The sequence below is a fragment of the Ovis aries genome, chromosome 1 (genome assembly GCF_016772045.2).
Source record: "Ovis aries strain OAR_USU_Benz2616 breed Rambouillet chromosome 1, ARS-UI_Ramb_v3.0, whole genome shotgun sequence".
In the NCBI taxonomy this organism is placed as follows: domain Eukaryota; kingdom Metazoa; phylum Chordata; class Mammalia; order Artiodactyla; family Bovidae; genus Ovis; species Ovis aries.
The window spans coordinates 42,881,582-42,900,591 of record NC_056054.1 but is presented as its reverse complement, the minus strand read 5'-3'; the positions used below and the strand labels follow the sequence as shown (position 1 = coordinate 42,900,591).

Sequence of the window (19,010 nt, the reverse complement as noted above, 5' to 3'; positions counted from 1 at the left end):
ACTTTTAGTTTGGCAGAATCATAGGTTTATAGCATATGTTGCTGGATTATTTTCATTTTTATTATTTTTGAATTAGCATTTTATTTAAAACTAATATATAATGTTGCTAGCTTTTAAACACAGGTTAATATAATTCTGTTGCATAAACTACAGGTGGTTATTTGGCAATGAAACATCAGTTATTAATTTGCATCACCTAAAAATAATTTTTATATCTTACTAGGGCTTTATTAGCCCTAATAGAGAAGAAACAGAATCTTCCTTTAGAGTCTTTTGTTATCATAATTTCGAACTGACCAGGTTAGAGTAATGAAGCCATTTAAAACCTGTGCTTAATTGTGAAAAGGTAATTTCATAAAGAATCATGTATCTGAAGTAAAACAATTATAAGCAAAATTGTCAGAGAAGTAATCAAGTCAATGATAAAATTTTTAAGCATGGGACTAAAATGAAGTCATATAGACTATATATTCTTCACAGCATACTGCCACCAAGTGGCTAGGTCATTTCTTTTAAAATCACACTTAATATTTTTCATTATAAAAGCAATAACTGTAAAAAGAGAAAATAATTTTAAAAGAAAAATAAAAGAGAAGGGAAAAAAAAAGCCCTAACCCTTAATCCAGCTTCCATGACTAAAAACATTGTTTATATCAACTCTGATGATCAGTGTATTGCCTAAAACACTGGAAAAAAATCTCACAGTATTTTTGTTATTTGTTTAATGTCTGTGGTATTGTCTGTAAAGAGACAATTCTGTCTCTGCAGCAGAACATTAAATTATGGTTATTACTCTCACAGCACATATTTGAGTATACTCAGAAACCCCAAATCATTTCTAATTTGGTAAAAATTTTTATATAATTTATACACACTGACATTGGACACTAGAGTTAGTCTTAACAGAAGGGAACGTGTTTATAGGGAGCTGAGAATTTTTTTTTTAAAAGATGTAGTTTCTTATTCTTGGACAAAACTAGAAGCATAACTGCATTCTTTGGCCCACTGAATACCAGCTTAATTTAATCAGATCTACTCAAAAGGAATTAACTTTTGCAATAATGTATTCCATCTGTGCCTTACGGATAATGTCAAACCAGTCTCCTTAGCCTTTTCCTCCACGTCTACCATGGGGCAAAATGTGTTTTGTTATTCTTTTAAAGTGATGATTTATTGAGTACTAATTACATTCCAGATAATGCACTAGACTTTACATGCTTTCTCTCATTTAATCCTTACAACAACCCAATCAGGTAGATAATACTATTGTTCTCATTTAAAGACGAGGCAACAAAGGCATAATAAGGATAAATGACATGTCCAAAGTCACCTAGGCAGAGATCCAAGAGTAAAAATTCCTACCTGGTTCTGGCATGTGATTTATGCTGGTTGCTGGCCCCATTAATTAACAATCTCACTTTCTATCAGGATGGCTGCAGGTGGGGCAGCTCAGCCAGCCCAGCAAGCAGAGTTCCCCTGCTGAGACTTAGCCATTGTCCCTAGGGGCTGGCCAGTGTGTTAGAGCTGCCTGGCCTTGTAGGGCTCAGGACCCACCTGAAAGGCCTATGGTTGGACTAACCCACTGAGCGCTGATTCTTAGACTCTTCCAGCCTAGAGTTATTTTCTTCTGAACACCAACTATTTTATTCAAGCTACGGTGGCTCAGAAAGTAAAGAATCTGCCTGCAATGCAGGAGACCCAGGTTTAATTCTTGAGTCAGGAAGATCCCCTGGAGAAGGGAATGGCCTCCAGTATTCTTGCCTAGAGAATTCCATGGACTGGGGAGCCTGGAGGCCTACAGTCCACGTGGTTGCAAAGAGTCAGACACGACTGAACAAGTAAGAAACACACATGCCAACTACAGGATGCTTGAAAAACATAGGAGAGTATGAAAAAGAAAATACAATTTTGTATTTGTTCAAAAACTAGAAAAAATCATTTTTTTAATATATTTGTTAACAGTCTTTGGTGTATATCTATGCCCTAGTGGAGATTATGCTCTTTACTAAATGTTGTATCTGGGTTTTTTTATTCAATAATACACCATGAACATTGAAAAGTTTTATTAAAACTTGTTCACAATCATCATACTACTGGCAATTAAATATTTCATCGTGTTTACACTGTGTTTATTCTATCACTCTCCCATTGAGAAACTGTGTATCTTGGTGATTTCAAATAACAGCTTTGGATTTAGATGAAACTATTCAAATCCTGGCTTCATCACCTGGAGTTGCATGGCCCTGGGCAAATTACTTAACTGCTTTGTGACTCAGTTTCTTCATTTGTCAAATGGGATAGTAATAATAATGCTTCATTGTGAGGTTTGATGAGATAGTTCATGCAAAGTGCTTAGTACCATGGCTTATACAAATTAAAAGCTTAGTAAGCATTAGCTATTGCTATTACTGGACTTATAGATTGTTTCCAAATTCTTATTTTATAATTAGCTTTTAAATAAATTTTGTGCATCAGACTTCTTTTCATATCTCTACTTATTTCCTAAGGCTAGATTTCTATAACTGGAATTGTTAGGCCAAAGGGCGTAGATATTTTTAAGGCACCTTTATTTTTGTCCTTGCCAGTCTTGGTGTTAGAGCCACACTAACCAAGACCTGCATCTTAGAGCTTTGACCAGAGCTGACACAGGCCCTTTCTAGACCTTTGCTTCGGAAGTTTCTAGGTATTTTAGAAAGAGAAGTCATACTAAAGGTGTGTTTTTCAAGTTAGTGAAGGTTTTTTTCCTGTCTTGTTTGTCTTAAAACATAAGCATCCCCTTGTGATTTCTTTATTTTTATTCTCCTTATTCTAATAATCTCAACTGTTTCACAGCATTTACCTGCTATCGTCTTAGGCCAGTTTAGTTTTATGGTTGGAATTCAACATTATTTGGGCCAAGGGTAAAGATTTGACTATAGTCATGTCAGATGGCAAAGCAAAAGACAGTAGGCAGAACTATCAAATAGTCACCAGAAGCCCTGGGCAGAGAAAAGGATACGTCAGAATAAACTCTACCACGCCTTGAAAAACAAGTTGAACCATGAATCATTTCATGAGTTACCATGTTATCCTCGTATATTAAGGATAGGAGGTCGTGCCTAGACATATTCAAGGGATTATTTTCATGCTTATATTCCTTACAGTTGAGGGACAAGAAGGTAAGAAATCTGGGTATGGAGGTCATATCATCAAAGAGAAAGAATACGAGAAGGAAAAGGTAAAAAAAATGGCAGCCACCTAGACATTTTCTTGAGTGACACGGATCTCACAGAGGTGAGGATCTGATATCAAAGTGTAGCAAACTCTATGCACAAGCATGGGCAGCTTCCAGTTTTACCTAGTGGTTCAGGATTCTTCAAAGGTGCAACCTGGCTATCAAGCCCAGCATGTACCTGTTCCTTAGTCTGAACAGTCTAGTGGACATTTGCCATTTTTCAGTTGCCCAGCTGCAGGACCTACTTCTTTGTGGGCATCCTAGAGGAGGTAGGAGGCAGGTAGGGTTTCCCACTGTGGTAGCCTCAGTGGAGCAGAGAAACCCTCTCCCTACCCCATCCCACCCCCTCCCCAGCCAGCAAGTAGCTGCAAGCAGATGACCTAAGCCTCACTCATCAGATGCCCTTCTTCCCCACTCACACATGGCTCCAGGAAATTGCTTAGAATCCAATGTAGATGCAATAGCTATATCCAGAGTCTGGTAATAGCAGCACCAGTGGAGTATCTGGGGCACAGGTAAGCAGTGGCAGAGAGCACAGTGCCAGGTGCAGAGTCCTCACAAGATCTTCCCCGGCTAAGATTTTGGCTGTGCTTCTGGCTGCCCCCATCCCTTGGATCCCATCTGTGACCATTTTACCAGCCTTTCTACTACTTTCTAGCTGTCGTTCCAATAATTAATTCCTTTTCTGCTTCAGAACAACCAGATTTTATTTCTTTTGCTTACACCCAATCACCATGAAAAATTCTGTAGTGGGTAAACATTGCAATTTTTGGTAGTGGGTGGTTAGGTGAGGAGACATGGTAGGACAAATACTGACCCTGCAAAGACGTCCATGCTCTAATCCCGGGAATTTGTGGATAGATTACCTTATATGGCAAAAGGGATTTGAGATGGGGAGATTATCCTATATTCAGGAGTGAAATTTCAAGGGTCTTTATAAGGAGACAGGAGGATCAGAGTCCAAGAAAGAGATTGGCAGATGCTATCCTTCTGATTTTGAAGACGAAAAATGGGGCTGCAAGCCAAGAAATGCAGACAGCCTCTAGAATCTGGAAAATGCATGAAGCTGACTCTGAGAGCCTTCAGAAGGAGCATAGTCCTGCCAGTACCTTGGTTTTAGTGCAGTGATGCTTATTTTGGATTGCTCACCTCCCAAACTACTAGAAAACACGTTTGTATTGTTTTAAGTTACTGAATTTATTCTAACTTCTAATAGAAGTGATAGGAAACTAACACAGGAGATTACGACTTCCTCATGGAAAAGCATAATCTTTATTCTCTATTATTTGATTGCAGACCTCAGAGAGATTGTGAAACTCTTATGAATTGTTCTTTATTCTACAAAACCCTGGTGGTTTACTAGGGACAGGACCCAAAGAAGATTAAATAAATCCAGATGAAGGATCTAAAATCATAAGTATTTCAAAGAACATTGTGTATATACGTTTAACCCAGCTTAGTAACCACAAACCTACAAATTTATAATCCATCTGAATATGAATGAATCAGAAATCTCTTAATTACAAATAACAGAATTTTTGCAAAGTACACTCTGTGTGCCACTTCTATTTTGCATTATATTTATTATCACCTATATTTGGTTCCATTGATATAACATTTGTTTTTTCTTTTTGAACCACTAAAATCCTGAAAAATTAATGAGAATCTTTGAGTCACTGGTAATACAACCAATGGTATTTTGTGAGAACAAAGAACAATGTGGTTTAATATCTTGCTTATACTTGCCTTCCTCTGGAGAACCTCCAGAAAAAAAAAAAAAAAAGACTATGATTTCTCTGGGAAACTTTTCTACTGCAAGTTGTAATTCAATCAAGTTAATTAGTCATTGTGAAATGTAACTGCCCTTCCCTCAGGCCTCTAACTTGTCATTAAAGGGGTTAGAAGGCCTGTAACTTTTCTTCATGACAAAAGGATCTGTATTACAACAGAACTGAAAAACATTCCTGCCTAGAAGTCCTCTTCTCACAGTTTTTCACATCAGTAGGAGTGAAATAAGGAAATTCACGTTCATATTTTCAGTGTAAGTTTTCTGTGCCAACAAACTATCTTTTCCCTTTTGGTGCTATTTCTGCACTGCTTAATGACTCCAAGAATTGTTGCAGTGAATATCCAGGTTGGTGGTCTAGAAGCTCCAGTTTTAGCAGCCCCTGGAAATTTTCAGTGCCTCTGCTGAAACCTCATATCCAGAGGCAGAGAGGGTCTAGGCCGAGGGGGTAATTTGGATGGTTCACTGGAGCCATGGCCCTGCATCCTATACTTCTTGAGATCCTGGGGTGCTCAGGGACTGAGGAAGTGGTGGGCAGGAGGAAAAGGAGGCAGAGGTGGAACCAGATAATACTAGAGAGAATGGCCTGAGAATCTCATGTACCCACCCTTTTTTGCCCCCCAAAACCATGTTACTAAGGCAATGGCTTGGGCAATCAGTTCTGACCCTCTTTGACCACACACTTCTCCCTCTTAAAGGGTGTGTCCAACCTCCAGAACACACTGCAGAAATACCACTTGATAGATGCTGCAGAAATACCACTTGATAGATGCTGAGGAATTGTATTTTTAACTGGTACCCAAGCATTTCTAATGCAGATGATCCTCTGCGAAGCACTGCTTCCAAGACATTTTACTGAACCAAGTTCCAGCTGGAAAAACACACTGTGAATTTCCCTGTGGTGCCTTGTCTTGGGCAAGGTCACCTTTTCCACCTGCACTTTGTCCTTGTCTCTGACTGCCCTATCCCATCCCAAGGTTCCTATGGATTCATTCTCATCACTTTAACACAAACCTGTTTCCACATCTGGTATTCATGCCAAAGTGGAAACAGTTGATAGCATCTTATGGTTCCCTCTTCTCTCATGTGTTTGCATTTCATAACAAACATTAAAAGAATTTAAAGAAGCTCCGTTGGCATATTAGCTAATATGTAGAGGAGGATTTCGTTAGGTGATCCAGAGGAGGCTGACAAGGGACCCTCTGAGGTCTCTTAGGAAGGAGACCAGCAGAACTACAGGTTAAGTGCTGGAATCCTGCAGCCTGACTCATGCCCAGGTCTACCATTTACCAGCTTTATAATGTTCAGCAAACTTCTTAACCTCCTTGAGCCTCATCCTCCTCTGTACAATTGGAATAACAGTTTTATAGGGCTGCAGTGATGAGTAAAATTCTTATCACAGTGCCCAACACATAATAAGCATCCAATAAATATTAGCTGTATTATTTATTATCCTGAAGTCACCTGGATTCAGCCACTGAATTAGCCTCTTGTTATTACACCAGGATAGAAACATAGTAGTCTCTAATACAGGGAAATTTGTCCCATAAAGTCTGAAAGTATATTCTGAGGTTGATTTCTTTTTTCTTTTTTAGTCCCCTCTTATCATTATCCATGGTTTTGCTTTCCTCAGTCTGTTACCCTGGTCAGCTGGATCCAAAACTATTAAATGGAAAATTCCAGAAATAAAGAATTTTTAAATTTTAAACTGTGCACCATTCTGAGTAGCATGATGAAATCTTGCATTGTCCAGCTCCACCCTACCCTGGATATGAATGATCCACGAATTGGGCCTGTCAGTCACTTAGTAGCCATCGTGGTTATCAAAACAACTTTTCTGTATTATGGTGCTTATCTTCAGGTGACTCTTATCTTACATAATAAGGGCCCAAAGAACAAGCATAGTGATGCTGGAAATTTGGATATGCTGAAGAGAAGCTGTAAAGTGCTTCCTTTAAGCGAAAAGATGAAAACTCTCAATAAGGAAAGAAAAATAGTTCTACGCCAAGCTGTATGGTAAGAATAAATCTTCTGTCCCTTAAATTATGAAGAAGTAAAAAGAAATTTGTGCTAGTTTTGCTATCATACCTCAAACTGCAAAAGTTACAGCCAGAGTGTGTGCTGAGTGCTTAGTTAAGATGCAAAAGGCATTAAATTTGCACAGTAAGAATTTTGAAATTGAGAAAGAAACTACATTCACACAATGTATATTATGTGTATATTGCTATAGTTCTATTTTATTGCTAGTTATTGTTGTTAATCTCTTGCTGTGCCTAATTTAGAAATTAAAGTTTATGTTTTATTTACAGGAGAAAAACATAGTATATATAAGGTTCAGCACAATCCGTGGATTCAGGCCTCCACTGGGGGTCTTGGAATATATTCCCCACCCATATGGTTGGGGGGGCTACTGTGTAAGGCTTTGTTTTCCATTGAAGTCTAAATACTCTAAGGATGAAAAAGCGAGTATGTCATTTAACCCTTATTATAATTTGGTTATACTATAAAATGATTTCATTTGGTTTCTTTTGGAGACCAGGTTTTTAAAAGCCAAGGAAAGGCACTATCCAAGGGAAAGTGATACAGAAGAATGCTAGGGTCTGCAGGAAAGCCATACCTACATCACGATTTGTCCTGCAGTGCCATCTGTGCAAAATTTTGAAAACGCATTGTTACAAGGATGAATCTATTTAGTGGTACACAAATAAGAATTTTAGAGCACCAAAACAGGAAATTCTTCCATGAAGGGAGGATTACTGCCTGGGCTGTGTTTCTTCATACTTGATCTTAGCCAAAAGGCCAAAAAGTGATGTTTCTTCATAAATAAATAAATTACCAGGAAAGTCTGGTCCCAAACCCCACTACTAAGCAAGTTAATTGAAGTATTACAGAAACTATCTTTTTATTTTTTCCATTATGAAGCAATTCAGACTTCGGTGGTGAGGTTTAATTCTTGCTGCTTTGATTTATTGTTTGTTTATAATGCTGTGTGCTTTTGGTTAGACTTTTGCTTTGTCTGTCTTCTTTAGGATTAAGGGATCTTTGTCTCCTTCACTGACTGAAGTTATGCAAGTACCTAGCAAGTGCCCGATGTGCAGTATAGGACAAATGAACATTTCATGAACAGCTTAAATGAATGACTGTTTTCATGGATACCTTTTTTAAAAAGCAATTGATATTAAAGATTTACTGAAAAGCAATTTGGCAACTTGCATTAAGCTCAACTCTTGATCCAATAAGACCTAAAGGCAGAAGGAGAATTTATATACAAAGCTATTCAAAGAAGTTTATTGATAAAGGAAAAATGCAATAACCTAGATATTGTTTAACTAGAGAAATGATTAAATTATATTACATCCATAAACTGAAGTGCACCCATTAAATAGGTTTTTTAAACTCAACAAGGTAGATTAAGTAAGAAAATCAGGATATAAAATAGTGCTTATACCACAGCACCAACCATTTAAAAAATATGTGTATAGGAAAAAACTAGTATTAAATCCATTAAAATGTAAACAATACTTATTTCTAGGTTGCATAATAGATTTGCATTGCTTCTACAAATAGAAAAAAAGAGATAATTTTTCAAAATGATTTTATGCTAGCACCTTCCCTAACACATTTTTCCTGTATCTTGTTTAATGTGTCTTAGAAAGGAATTTGTACCAAGAGAATAGTTTACAGTTACTCTTAGCTAACATGTTAGTCCTGGACAGATGCAAGTTTTCAGAGAGATTTAATTTCAGCTGGCATTTTTGCCTCTTGAGTGATTATTTTTCCCTTAGGAAATAAAGACTTTAAATTTAGAATTGTAGGGTAGCTGTGACGTCCCCATTCTTTCTGTGTGTAGCTTACAACCTTTACTTTTAAAGGAGAACATCTGTGGTTTGTGGTCCTATACAGTTGTCCATCGGTATCCATGGAGGATTAGTTCCAGGACCCTCTTTGGATACCAAACTCAGGGAAAGCTTGTATTTGCCCTTAACCCATGCACATCCTTCCATATACTTTAAATCATCTCTAGAGTACTTAAAATACTCAATACAATAAAATGCTATGTAAATAGTTGTAAATACAATGTAAATGCTATGGAAGTAGTTGCTGCTGTTATCAGTTTCTCAGTCGTTGGGACCCCATGGACTGCAGCACGCCAGGCTTCCCTGTCCTTCACCATCTCCCAGAGTTTACTCAAACTCATGTCCATTGAGTCAGTGATGCCATCCAACCATCTCATCCTGTGTCTTCCCCTTCTTCTCCTGCCTTCAATCTTTCCCAGCATCAGAGTCTTTTCTAAGGAGTCAGCATCAGATGGTCAAAATATTGGCGCTTCAGCATCAGTCCTTCCAATGAACATTTAGGATTGATTGCCTTTAGGATATCAATGACTGTTTTGATCCCCTTGCAGTCCAAGGGACTCTCAAGAGTTTTCTCCAACACCACAGTTCAAAAGCATCAGTTCTTTGGCATTCAGTCTTCTTCATGGCCCAAGTCTCAAGTCCATATGTGACTGCTGGAAAAACCATAGCTTTGACTATATGGACCTTTGTTGGCAAAGTAATGTCTCTACTTTTTAATATGCTGTCTGGGTTTTTCATTCCTTTCTTCCAAGGAAGTAGTTGCTGGTGTGAGGCAAATTGGTTTTGTTTTTCAAATTTTCTGGAATTTTTTTTCCAAATATTTTCTGCCCTTCGTTGGTTAAATCCATGAAGGTGGAACCCATGCATGTGAAGAGCTGACTGTACTTGGCGGATATTTCTGTAAGTTGTTCCACTTCGAGGTACAATTGACCCCTAACACAAGGGTTGGGGTGCTGACCCTCCACACAGCCAGAACTCCTCGTATAATTTATAGTTGACCCTCTTTATTTTTGGTTCCACTGTATCCTGTTCTGCACTGTGAGTTCAATCCACCACAGATTGTGTAGTGCTCTATTATTTATTGAAAAATATCTATGTATAAGTGAATCCACACCGTTCAAACCCATGTTGTTAAAGAGTCAACTGTAATTAGTTAAAGAAAGAAATCAATGAGATTGCTAAGGGCTGGTGGTAAGAAAACTTGTGTTCTGCTTTAACTGCTCTTTACTGACTAGCAAGGAAACAAATCATGCTTCAGTTTCCTCATTTGTAAAATGATGCCAATTTCACTATTAAATTTGTCTGATGTAAAGGTCAAACACACTTATGTATACTATAATAAATGGTAAGAAAATGTTAATTATCAATTTGAATAATCTTGCTAAGCAATTCTAGATTTCATTAAAATAACTGGATTATCTACTAAATTCTGACTGTTTTAAAATGGTATCAAAAGTCCTAGGAATTTTAACAATATCAATTTAAGTTGGAATACCTTAAATTAAAAACCTACTTAAAAAAAAGAGAGAGAACTCATAACCCATATTGCAAATGATTCCCTTAATAATGTGTACATAGAGGGCACCAAAAGAACTTTTTAACCTTATCTTTGGCTCTATGGCTCCCTCTACTTACTTGGTAGTCATTAATATTTACAATGTATGTCAAAGTGCTTTGAAAACATAAAATAATTCCAAGATGTTATATTATGTAAGAATGACATTAACAATGCTGTGATTACAAATAAATCCTTCAGTTCTGAAAAGAACATTTTAAATCTAGTGTGTAAGCTACCCACAGTACAGAAACGTCTTCCAGATAAAGACTGGGACCAGCATGGAGTATTTTGACAATTACAATAGGTTCATTTTATTATTTACTTACAATTAAAAATAAAATCTTAGCCAAATAGAGTTTATTTCTTAATTTAATTTTTTTTGGGGGGTTGTGCTTGCAACTTGTGGGATCTTAGTTCCCCAACCAGATGAATTTATGCCCTTGGCAATGAAAGAGCAGAGTCCTAGCCACCGGACCAACCGGGAATTCCGTGGCTAAGCTTTTACAGAATAATGTTTAAATGACTAGAAAATAAACAGAATAATATTAAGAGCAGAAAAATATCTAAAAATAAACAATAGCTCAGCTAGGTTATACTGAGAAGAGAATTAAAAAATCTCATGTTGAAGTGTTTTAATTTTTTGTGTTTACTTTGCATATAGTAAGTAATCAATCTTTATTGAATAATTTTGTTTCTCCTAAGGAGAATATATTTTATCAGAATGGCCTAAATAGTGTACTGTAACTCTTACTAAACTCTTTTTTAAAACAAGGGTTAGGGGGATTACATGCCTGACAGTTACCCCATCCCCAAGGATACCCCAAGGATATTTGACAGCCCCCATCCCCTCTACCTCAGATCATGGACTCAGACACTCTGGGAGCAGCCACAGTGAACATGCATACTAAACAAGCACCCCCAGCTGGTTGTTACATCTTGAAATATTTGAGAACCATTACATAAATTGTAGTCAGCCTTAACAAAATCAAAGCAAAATAACAGTTTAAATGTTATCACCTGCCCTAGTCAGTTTTGGTGATGGATAGGGAAGCCTGACTTGCTGCAGTCCATGGGGGTTGCAAAGAGTTGGACACGACTGAGCAACTGAACTTAACTGACCTGCCCTAGAATAGTTTTGTCAATTTTGATAGAAATCAGGGAGGGAAAAAAAAAAGATAAACTTGGAAGAGAGAGAAAAGTCAAAAGAAAAGCCGAAGAGATAAATATAGAAATACACTCACCTATTTCAGGAGTTTTATGAAAAAAGGGTGAACTCCAGGGTTGCCAGTACCTTTTACCTGTTTCTTGACATCTCACTTGAAATACGTATGTAGCATTTGGCTGCAAGTAGAATTCTGACTGTTGCTCATATGTAAAATTGGTATCAAATTCTTTAACCTAAAATAGATCAATAACCATAGTGAAGTACCATAAAGAAATGATGCAGTAGGCTTTTAAAACAAACAATTATTAGTAGAAACATATGGGGCACATATTATGTTCTAGACCCTTCTCAATCCTGGGGAAACAGAAATAGACTATTTTGTATAAAAGATAGTCATAAATAATCAAATACATGTTATTTAACCTTAAAAGTCAAATACACATTGCTTAGTGTTTGAAAACTCTCTCAAGCTTTTAAATCTCAAGAAATTCCGGCATGTAATATACTCTTAATTTTGACCCAGCTGATTTTAATAGGCTAGGAGGAGGGGAGACCTGATAGCTACTGTTTGAATTCAGTCCTTCTTCCCTTCCCCATCTGTCTGTCTGTCCCTGTCTCTCTGCAGTTGGGTATTTAGATCAATAATTCTTTCTGAATGATAAAATAATTTCACTTGCTAATGATGACTTTTAGAAAAACTTACCTACAAACTAAGCTGTTCAGTTGGTGCTTATTGCAGATCTATGCATTCTATAAGGATATGTATGAAAACAAAACAAAACATTTAAGATCATTGAACTGTGAAAATCCAATGGAAGATAAGCAAAAAAAAAAAAAATAGCTGAGGGATTAATTTAAAAGTCATGTTTTTGGGGCCCTACAACCTGCCATAAAATATAATGAAAAAGGATCCCCAGACAAGCTGGTTCAGAAGGGAGAGAGAAACCAAGGTACTCACACAGCACATTAGTGTGTTGTAATAAGTGGATCTACTGGAAAACAGTGAGGCACAATTGAAAGGTAAGCATGAAAAAAGTCTAGAAAAGCATTTATTTATTAACAGCAACTGGAAGAAAGCAGTGACCATGAAAGAGAAAGTTAAAACTATCATGATTAAAACACACAAACATGTACACACACACAAAACAGGGTATTCACATCATTTAGAGATTCTCCTGTTAAAACCCACTCTTAATGTCTTAAAACTTGCAATACATTTAAATTGTAAAAATTATATAAAGGTCTGTTTTGGGACATCATGTTCCCTGAAAGATATCATTCCGAGTTTCCATAAGCCACATTTTTACCCATGGCTCCTGAAATTTTCTGCTCTTTCAAATTTGAGTGGAGGGTCCTGGGTTCTCCTGAGATACAGGAGAGATTTGACTAGTGCCAAAAGTTTAGCTCCCATATGCACTATTCTCCCGTATGTCTCTTGCCATTATATTTGTAGACAAGTCCTCTAAGAAGAGAAATACCCTAAAGTTACAGCCAGAATTCTAAAATAGAAAAAATTCTATGGAACTGTTAAAAGTTGTTTCTACTAAGAAGCAAACCAGGTGACTCTTTAGGGCCTTGCAAGCTCAAGATGGTACTTCAAAATAATACTTTCAGAGGCTAAAATAGGCATTGAGAGAGAGTTGGGCTTAATTGTGTTCCTATGCAGAGGGTATGATCTCAAATGCCAGAAATATAACTTCATTTTTATAGCAGCTAATTTCTTTTTAAAGCCTCAGTTCTCAAGGTGGGAGGCCTGGGATCTTAATCTCCATCATTTTGAGGTACTGCTTTTCTTAGGGTTACACCTAAGTTTCTGGGCGCATCCTTGGGTGAAGGGAAGATTCTCACCCTATTCAGCGTTCTATAAACTAACTGCCTCTGGAGCATGGCACAGGCTGAGGGGTCCTGCTCATTAAACATCTGAGTCTAAACGTTTTTTGTTCTTCCCCCGTACCAACCCATTTCCTCCTCTCTCTGCTCAGAAGCCTCTTTTTTTCCCATATTTATTTATTTTCAGTTGTGCTGGGCCTTCGTTCCTGGGTGGGCTTTTCTGTCGCTGGGGTGCGCGGGTGCTACTGTCTAGTTGCCGTGTGCAGGTTTCTCATTGCGGTGGCTTCTCTTGTTGCAAAGCATGGGCTCCAGCACATGTGGGCTTCAGTAGTTGCGGCGTGTGGACTCAACAGTTGGGCTCTAGACACAGGATCAGTAGTTGTGGCACACGGGCTTAGTCGCTCTGAGGCATGCGGGATCCTCTTGGACCAGGGGTTGAACCCAAGCCTCCTGCATTGGCAGGTGGATTCTTTACCACTGAGCCCCCAGGGAAGCCCTTGGAGCCTTTAGCTAGTGTTTGGTATGAGAGGGAAGGGGGCTGGGGATTGGGAAATCTAGTTGTGACTAATCATATACTCTTTTTTGTTTTGGTTTTTTGAACTTTATATTTTGTGTTGGGGTATAACTGATTAACAGTAGTTGTGATAGTCTCAGGTGAGCAGCGAAGAGACTCAGGCATACATATACATGTATCCATTCTCCCCCAAATTCCCCTCCCATCCAGGCTTCCACATAACATTGAGCAGGGTTCCATGTGCTATACAATAGGTACTGGTTGGCGGCAACTCACATGTTCTTACAAGTTTTCTGTCCTATACGAGCACTTACATTTTTGAAATGTGAAGGCCAAGGATTTGACCCTTTGCTATCTGCCCGTTGTTCTATTAGCTATTCCAAGAAAACAGTGGATGCTTGGTTTTGGGCAGCCTATGACTAAGAAGGGTTTTTACATTTTTTTAATGGTTGAAAGAAAGTCCAAAGAAGACTATTTTGATGATGCATGGAAATGACACAACACTCAGTGTGCATAAGTAAATTTTACTGGTATGCAACAATGTCCATTTATTTACATATTGTCTATGGCTGCTTTCATGCCATAAATGCAGAGTTGAATAGCTGAGAAAGAGATCTTATGGCCTGAAAAGCCTAAATTGTTTACTATTTGGCCCTTGAATAAAAAGTTTGCCAATACCCTGATCTAGCTTCATCAGAGACTTGAGTAACCATTAATTCATTTACTTGAACTTATAGTCAAGATTTCCCTACTTTACTGTCACTGCTCTTGGCACCATTAAAGGCAGATAATCATACTAATAGTTGATGTGTCCAAATATAATCTGTGTGAAGTAGACATTATAAATATCAATGTAAATACAAAAATGATTATGGAACAGCCCTGTCTTCCAGGGACTCACAGTTAAAAGATGAGGAAATACACATGTAAACTGAGCAAATATTCCTGAGATATGGGTGCATAGGAGTGTGCAAAGATTGCCATTGAGAATTGTGAGCTCAAATTTTTATGTAAGTTTAAGGTGTCAGGAAGACAGCTGATGAAGATAACCAAAGCAGATATTCTCCCCATGGCATCAGCCTTGCAGGTTCACCTGAAGGACTGGCTAATACCTTATAATATGTACGCAGCTTAGCTAAAAACAGGTGAAAATATCCTCAATGCACTGATTCTGATTTTCAGGTGGGCATCTTTGGCTCAACCACACCTGCTACGTGGCTCTCCTGGAGGTTAAGATGAAGAGTGGCAGTAACAAACAGCATTTACTGAACATTAACTATATTCCAGGTTGTGGGCTAGCTTCTCTCGTCATTTAATCATCCCCACAACCATATGAAGAAGGGCATGGCAATCCACTCCAGTATTCTTTCAGGAGAATCCCGTGGACAAAGGAGACTGGTGGGCTTCAGTCCATAGGGTTGCAAAGAGCTGGGCATGACTAAAGCGACTCAGCATGCACGCTCGCATAGCATGCACAACCATATGAGGTGGGTGTTTACCTTAGTCTTCTTTTAAGTGTGGCAGTAATGAGACTCAGAGAAGCTAAGGAACTTGCCCAAGGTTGTATCTAGAAAGTGTCATAGCCCGCTTTGAACTCTAGAGCCTATGCACTTAGCCACAAGGCTTTCTGTGTAACTGCCCACCACTTTGAAGTAAAGAACTTCCTTCCAGCAATTATCTGATGGAGGCAGAGCTGAGGTGGAAGGGCAAATCCGTAGTCCTTTGTATCTGCCTATTCTTCATGACTCTCATTTCCTGTCTCCTTACAAGGAGGTAACGGTAACATTTTATGCATGATCCGGATGAAACTGATGAGTAACACATGTGGAAAACAAAGCTTCATTCTGGCTGTTACCAACTGGACTTGGGTCATCTCTGTGAATGGTTACATTTGGAGAAATTATGGTAAAAGGGATAGGATACAGATTTTGGATTGAAACCGGTTCCTTCATTTTCCAAAAATTTTTTGTGCCCAAAGTAATGTAGGGTCTGTGAGAGGTACTTAGTTACCGTACTAATACTGTAAGCTTGGAGAACCTGGCTTAAGCTCTTTCAAGCCCTATGTCTTAATTTCTGTGATGGAGCTGAGACTACCTATCACTAAAGATTGTGATAGAGATTAAATGGGGTAACAAATATTCTTTCAGCTCCTTCGTTTGCCTGCTTCTGATAAAGAGAACATTTTGAGGAGTTCAAATTTACCTCTAAGTTACCGAGTTTCACAGTGGCACATGAAGCACCACCAGGGGGAGCAGAGAACAAAAGTTTCAACCAAAAACCAGTTTCTGAAAATCTATTACAAGATACTGATACTATAGCACCTTTCTATTTCCTAAGCATTCTTACAGCTTATTACTTCCTCCTACTTGTGCCAAATAAGGGGATTTCATATTCTTATATCATCCTATGACCACGACACTACCCATGGGTGTGTTCACAGTCACTTCAGTCATGTCCCACTCTCTGCGACCCTATGGACTGGACTGCAGCCCACCAGGCTCCTCTGTCCATGGGGATTCTCAGGCAAGAATACTGAAGTCGGTTGCCACGCCCTCCTCCAGGGGATCTTCCCAACCCAGGGATCGAACCCAGGTGTCTTATTAGAGTAAAGCCTCACTCACTCAAAGTCTAAGATGAGAATTTCATTTGGGTTGTTTTCTAATTTACCTAAATTCCACATATGCAGAAGATTGGCTGTGAATTTTTTTTTATTTTGCTCATCCTAGGCTTTATGCTTGGAGTTGCTGTGAACACAAATGCCATAATTATGTAGTTAAGGAGTCCAGCAGGATCTTTATTTGGGTATTTACCAAGTGATGCAGAACATGGACTTGCATCAAAGTGTAATCTAAACAACTAAAATGTCACATTTCTCATTTAAATGAACAAGGGTAGATAAGCAAGTTGGCATTGGGGATTTAGAGTAGTTGTTAGAGTATGTGGTAAAGTTAGTATAGTTTTACCCTCATTTTTTTGACACTGCCTAAACATACTGCTTTCTATAGCAAAGCAAAAGTTCATTCATGTTCAGAATGATGAAGGCTTTGGAGTCATGCTAATCATCAGAGAATAAATGTGTATCATTTCACTTAACTCCCTGAAAACTGACAAATTAATATGTGATACATAACCCATAATTAAGCAAAGCCATAAACTCCATTCCCTAATTATTTTGACTAAACTAGCAGCTACAGTCAATGGGGTTGCAAAGAGTCTGACACGACTGAGCGTGCGCATGTGCGCGTGAACACACACACACACAAATGGCAGTTTATTGTACTTGAAAGTAATAAAATGGCATTTCTTTTCAAATACACCAAAATTGGTACTTTTTCCTCAGATTATTGTTCCCCTATAGTTCAAAATAGTGAGCTTCTATTATAGTGGTCACAGGTGCTGCCATGTGATATGATTTTTATTAATGAAACTTGCACCTGTGCCTCTCCTAAGACACTAACTTGCTAATTTACCGCTGGTGTTTAAGGATGATTGATTTGCCTAGACATTCACTTTTTTTTACCTTATGCTCATTTAAAACTAATATAGTAATAAATCTTACATTTTGAATTGTGCATTTTTTCATTTAAAAAGAGATACCCATAAATCTGAAGCTCTTTTTGAACAAATTGTATTTTCCTGAATGCCTGGTAAATTTCAGCATAGAATACTTACATTTATATTCATAATCACTGATATAAATTTCACCCAGAGACACTGAATTATAAGTAGCTAAATAGATGAATCCCTCCTAGTTGGACATTTGTCTATTTACTGGTTTACAAAAGGCAAGGGACCTTTTCAGGAAACTCACCTCTTTATTTGGAAGCATCATTATTAAAACTAGAGTAGTTTGAATATCACACAAACAGTCAGATAAAAACATGTAAAATAGATCATTGGTCATTGACTTGGCTGGCTTTTCTTTTACTCACTTACATGTAAAAGGAAAGTGAATTTAGCTTACGTTCCAAGTTTGGTTTGTTGTAGCTTTGTATCTCATTTCGCAGGAAACTTTTTCAATTGATGTTTGACTATTCCAGTGGATTACAGTCTTGGACACTGTAGTATTTATATCCTCAGCCCTGGAAATAATGGATGCAGAAGGTATCACTAGAAAAAAACATAAACAGAAATCCAGTAACTTAAAACTGCTTAGGAAGAAATTGGTATTTTTTTCATCAATATATAGACATGTTCAAACTCAAAGTGCTAAACAAAAAAACTCATGATCTGATTAATAATTAATGAAGTTTTTCTTGTTTTCTAATTTATTATGTAGGAGAAAACTGCTGTTATTAATTAAAATTCCATTCCACCCATTCTCCATTTCTTTTAAATGGAACTTTAACAGTCTTGTCTTTTCCCACCACATGCTGCCTTATATTCCTAACTCATGAAATCTGAAGCCTGGCCTATTAACAAAAGAGTATAAAAAAGAGGTAAAGAAGATATCTCTTCTTTCCTGTGTATGTTTAGGGAGAAATTATGATTTGCATCCAAAATTTAGCTCAGAGAATAAGATTTGGCAAAATGTTGAGTTGAGATCTTTCACAATCGTATTGTTATTCTCCTGTGTCATAGGGAAACTTGTACAAATATTTGCTCACTTGTTTTGTTAGCTATTAAAGTAAATCTGTACTTATAACTTGAACAAAGTGTCTCACAAGACTCTAAGATTTTATAAATTATTGCTGTGTTGTGTGATTATGATTTTCAAAGAAAAAGAAAGTGAAGTTGCTCAGTCATGTCCAACTCTTTGCGACCCATAGACTGCAGCCTGCCAGACTCCTCTGTCCATGGGTTTTCCAGGCGAGAATACTGGAGTGGGTTGCCATTTCCTTCTCCAGAGGATCTTCCTGACCCAGGGATCAAACCCATGTCTCCTGCATTGCAAGCAGACTCTTTACTGTCTGAGCCACCAGGGAAGATCAAAAGGAAACTAAAATTTTCCGTTGATTTTCAAAAGGAAACCGAAATTCTAATGGTTAATCTTACTATTTTTCATACTAGGAGTCATGGTGTACCTGGAATCTCTATTTCTAACCTGCAAATTATTGTAAATTTGTTTGGTCTGAATAGAATACAA

General features: G+C 37.8%; 1 protein-coding gene and 1 long non-coding RNA gene across 2 annotated transcripts in view; one reads left to right on the top strand and one right to left on the bottom strand.

Moving 5' to 3' along the window:
• Positions 1-19,010, top strand: part of LOC132659276 (uncharacterized) — a 652,410-nt gene that overhangs the window by 496,738 nt on the left and 136,662 nt on the right. The window lies entirely within an intron of this gene.
• IL23R (interleukin 23 receptor) overlaps positions 1-19,010 on the bottom strand; it is a 63,776-nt gene that overhangs the window by 16,334 nt on the left and 28,432 nt on the right. Inside the window, exons 6-7 of the mRNA XM_004003558.5 lie at positions 17,889-18,034; positions 11,657-11,813 (exon numbers count right to left, since the gene is read on the bottom strand). Coding sequence (XP_004003607.3) covers positions 11,657-11,813; positions 17,889-18,034 — 303 coding nt within the window. The remainder of the gene's footprint in view (positions 1-11,656; positions 11,814-17,888; positions 18,035-19,010) is intronic.